This window comes from Penaeus vannamei, unplaced genomic scaffold, assembly GCF_042767895.1.
Source record: "Penaeus vannamei isolate JL-2024 unplaced genomic scaffold, ASM4276789v1 unanchor4946, whole genome shotgun sequence".
NCBI classification, from domain to species: Eukaryota; Metazoa; Arthropoda; class Malacostraca; order Decapoda; family Penaeidae; genus Penaeus; species Penaeus vannamei.
Window position 1 is genome coordinate 1 of NW_027217925.1, and position 5000 is coordinate 5000.

The window sequence follows — 5000 nt, forward strand, 5'->3', positions numbered from 1 at the left end:
ATAAACATCAAATCTCAATACACAATTAAAGGAAAAAACATAATAACATCTGAAAAAAACCCTATTAAATCCATGAAAAACGGCAAAGCTATTGGAAATGATAAGCTCTCAAAAGAAATGATAGAAGCATGCAAAGATCTTGGAGCAGAGAAGATATTAAATCCTGCCAATAAAATCTATAATAGTGGAATCATAGCGAGACAAAGGAAAGAATCTGTTTTTATAACTATACCCAAGAAAGGAGACCTCTTAGACTGTAGCAATTACAGACTAATAAGCCTTATAAGTCACATCACCAAGGTAATCCTACGCGTAATTATGAACAGATTTAAGAAAAAAAAATGTCAGGAGTCTCTTGGAGTCAGTCTGGATTTAAGAAGAACAAGGGAACGCGGAACGCAATATTCGTCATGAGAACATTAGCTGAAAGAGTAATAGAAATGCAAAAGAACTTGTATGTGATATTTAGAGACTATGAGAAAGCGTTTGATAAGAGTAAAACATCAAGAAATTATGAACGTCTTACAACAACTAGATCTAGATGATAAAGACTTAAAATTACTAAACAAAATCTATATTGTGAACGGGAAGCAGCTGTTTCATTAGATGGTGAACTCGGCGACTGGACGAATATCAGCCGAGGAGACCGTCAGGGATGCGTTTTGTCTCCCGATTTATAAATAAAATGCTTAAATGCTTAATTAAATTAATTAAATGCTTAAATGCTGAGCTGATTATGAGAAAATTTAACAACGAAGGAAACTTTAAAGTAAATGTTCAATCTATGTCTGATATCAGATATGCTAACGATAGTCTTAATAGCGGATGATGAACAAGATCTTCAAGAAATGCTTAAAAAAATAAAATTAGAAAGTGAAAAAAGAGGTTTAAACATAAACATGAGTTCGAGTATTCAGGGAGCACTCTAACTAGTGAATAAAGTGATAAAGAATAAAACGCAGAATCGCAATTGCAAAGAGAAAATTTATGGGAAAGAAGAGCATCTTAACAAATAGAAATATATCGATCGAAACAAAAAAACGTTTTTTGAAATATATTTGGTCAATTTTATTTTGTGGCAGCGAGACAATTACTATCAGTAGGGCGATGAAGAAGAGAATGGAATCAATGGGAATGTGCTTGCGAAGGAGGATGAAGATACCCTGGACAGACATGGTAAAGAATGAAGAATTTTTGGAAAAAGTTTGAGAACAAAGGCAAATGATTAAAAGAATAACTGAAAAGCAACTTATGATAATAATAATAATAATAGTAATAATAATAACAACAATGATAATGATAATAGTAATAATAATGAAGATGACAATAATGATGATGATGATGATGATAATAATAATAATAATAATGATAATAATAATAATAATGATAATAATAATAATAATAATAATAATAATGATAACAATAATAATAATAATAATAATAATAATAATAATAATAATAATAATAATGATAATAACAATAATAATGACAATGATAATAACAATAATAATGACAATAATAATAGTGATAATAATGACAACAGCAACAACAACAATAATAATTATAACAATAAGAGTATTAACAATGATGGCAACAACAATGATACTTCAGCTACAACTGATGTTCTTGTTTTGCTCCTACTATTACTATCAACAATAATAATGAATCTATGAACCAATGAATATATGAAATAAAGCAATAATAAAGAAATGACGATAACAAAAATAACACAGTAGCGAAGAAGTCCTCACAACCCCAACAGCAACAACAAAAACAACCTTATATCTTTCCAGGATTGCCCTTCACCGGACCGGGACACCTCGCTCTCTCGCCGCCCTCAGGACCGCCCACGCCGCCCGCACCCGCAGGATCGATCCTCACAACGCCCTTTTGGATATCGAAAATTACGTAGATGTAAGTTGAAGGTTGTTCTGGGTTTTAATGGAGGTTCTGTGTCGGGGTGAGAGTGGGAGATCAGATTGATAGGATGCTGATGCGTGGGGAGGATTTTTTGTCTATTTTAGCTGATGATTTTGAGGTATTTGTCACTTTGAAGGGTTTGAGGGTGAAAAGTATATATATATATATATATATATATATATATATATATATATATATATATATATATATATATATATATATATATTTTTTTTTTTTTTTTTTTTTTTTTTTTTTTTTTTTTTTTTTTTTTTTTTTTTTTTTTTTTTTAGCAATAAAATAGGTGTTAGTTTTATTAGTCTCATTCGTATCTGTAGTAACGATAATAGTACAGTAGAAGCATAACGCCAATAATTTTGAATTGTTTACTACGGTCATTGGTTATTACAATATTAGCATTTGACGAAAATCTATCGGCGGCTTTACTTATCTATCTCTTATTATACCTCTTGATATTAATAAAGATGTCCTCCACAAGTGACACCAATCTTCAAGTATTTCTAGCTAACGCAACGACACCCTCTCCTCCCCAGGCCCAGTACTACGGCTGGATAGGAGTGGGCTCTCCCCTGCAGTACTTCAAGGTGGTCTTCGATACCGGGTCGTCCAACCTGTGGGTGCCCTCCAAGGACTGCTCCGTCGTCAACGTTGCGTGTCGTGAGTTCGAGATATTCTTTGAAAGGATCTTTGAGGAACTTTTGGTTTATTCTGTGCTTTTCTCTGTGGTTTGCTGCGGGGTTGTTTTGCACATTTTTCTTTGTAATAAAACCATAGTCACCTGAAAAAAAAAGAAATAAATGTGATTGCGTTTTATTTATTTATTTATTTATTTTTTTTTTTACATTTTTCTTTCTAATAAAACGATAATCACTTCTACAAAAAAAAAAAAATAATAATAAAAAAAAGAAAGAAAATAGAAAGTATTATGTGATGCTTTGCAGGGTTATTCTGTGCATTTTTCTTTCTAATAAAACCATAGTCACTCGTAAAGAATAATAAAAAAAGAAAAAAAATAGATGTGATTTATGGCAACGCAGCGAAATTTCATGATAACATACATAAAATTCATCAGAAGAAAACGCTACAAATACACTTATCAAAGGATGCATTACAAACCATCAAAACCAAAACAGAAAATTCTGGCTCCAAGATTCAAACGCACTTTGACTTCCAGAATTCCACAACCAGTACGACCACGGAGCCTCCTCGACGTACGTAGCGAACGGTAGCGACTTTGTGCTACACTACGGGACAGGGTCGCTAGAGGGCTACGTGTCTCTGGACAGCGTGGACGTAAGGGAGAGTTCATGTTTGTTTAACTGAACTGGGATATAAATCGTTCTGGTTTAATGTGATTATGATCATATCTCAATAATGTGGTAAAATTATCGATGCGTTTTACGGCTGCAGTCGCCGAAACAGAACCAAGTCTCGCCAAAACGGATTCCTGCCTCGCTCACCTAACCACAAAAAATCTCGAACTACTCTCTTACTTATTGGAACTTCCATCCATCCAAGAACTCAACCCAAATCAACCCACCTCCCCCTAACCCAACCTACCCCAACCCACCTCCCACTAACCCTACCTACCTCAAATCCCAAGCTCAACCCACCTCCCCCTAACCCAACCTACCCCAACCCACCTCCCCCTAACCCTACCTACCTCAACCCCATCCCAACCCACCTCCCCCTAACCCAACCTACCCCAACCCACCTCCCACTAACCCTACCTACCTCAAATCCCAAGCTCAACCCACCTCCCCCTAACCCAACCTACCCCAACCCACCTCCCACTAACCCTACCTACCTCAAATCCCAAGCTCAACCCACCTCCCCCTAACCCAACCTACCCCAACCCACCTCCCACTAACCCTACCTACCTCAAATCCCAAGCTCAACCCACCTCCCCCTAACCCAACCTACCCCAACCCACCTCCCACTAACCCTACCTACCTCAAATCCCAAGCTCAACCCACCTCCCCCTAACCCAACCTACCCCAACCCACCTCCCACTAACCCTACCTACCTCAAATCCCAAGCTCAACCCACCTCCCACTAACCCAACCTACCCCAACCCACCTCCCACTAACCCTACCTACCTCAAATCCCAAGCTCAACCCACCTCCCCCTAACCCAACCTACCCCAACCCACCTCCCACTAACCCTACCTACCTCAACCCCATCCCAACCCACCTCCCACTAACCCAACCTACCCCAACCCACCTCCCACTAACCCTACCTACCTCAAATCCCAAGCTCAACCCACCTCCCCCTAACCCAACCTACCCCAACCCACCTCCCACTAACCCTACCTACCTCAAATCCCAAGCTCAACCCACCTCCCCCTAACCCAACCTACCCCAACCCACCTCCCACTAACCCTACCTACCTCAAATCCCAAGCTCAACCCACCTCCCCCTAACCCAACCTACCCCAACCCACCTCCCACTAACCCTACCTACCTCAAATCCCAAGCTCAACCCACCTCCCCCTAACCCAACCTACCCCAACCCACCTCCCACTAACCCTACCTACCTCAAATCCCAAGCTCAACCCACCTCCCCCTAACCCAACCTACCCCAACCCACCTCCCACTAACCCTACCTACCTCAAATCCCAAGCTCAACCCACCTCCCCCTAACCCAACCTACCCCAACCCACCTCCCACTAACCCTACCTACCTCAAATCCCAAGCTCAACCCACCTCCCCCTAACCCAACCTACCCCAACCCACCTCCCACTAACCCTACCTACCTCAAATCCCAAGCTCAACCCACCTCCCCCTAACCCAACCTACCCCAACCCACCTCCCACTAACCCTACCTACCTCAAATCCCAAGCTCAACCCACCTCCCCCTAACCCAACCTACCCCAACCCACCTCCCACTAACCCTACCTCCCTCAAATCCCAAGACCAACCCACCCCCCCCTAACCCAACCTACCCCAACCCACCTCCCACTAACCCTACCTACCTCAAATCCCAAGCTCAACCCACCTCCCCCTAACCCAACCTACCCCAACCGACCTCCCACTAACCCTACCTACCTCAAATCCCAAGCTC

The 5000-nt window shown here is 40.6% G+C and overlaps 2 protein-coding genes and 1 pseudogene across 2 annotated transcripts in view; all 3 read left to right on the top strand.

The window, feature by feature from the left end:
* Positions 1 to 72: 72 nt before the first annotated feature.
* Positions 73 to 414, top strand: LOC138861364 (uncharacterized). The gene has a single exon (XM_070120389.1). The coding sequence runs from the start codon at positions 73 to 75 to the stop codon at positions 412 to 414; it is 342 nt and encodes a 113-aa protein (XP_069976490.1).
* Positions 411 to 5000, top strand: part of LOC138861365 (lysosomal aspartic protease-like) — a 6092-nt gene continuing 1502 nt past the window's right edge. The window contains exons 1-4 of the mRNA XM_070120390.1: positions 411 to 484; positions 1794 to 1914; positions 2472 to 2595; positions 3113 to 3231. Of these exons, the coding sequence (XP_069976491.1) occupies positions 411 to 484; positions 1794 to 1914; positions 2472 to 2595; positions 3113 to 3231 (438 nt within the window). The remainder of the gene's footprint in view (positions 485 to 1793; positions 1915 to 2471; positions 2596 to 3112; positions 3232 to 5000) is intronic.
* Positions 3672 to 4798, top strand: LOC138861363 (uncharacterized; annotated as a pseudogene).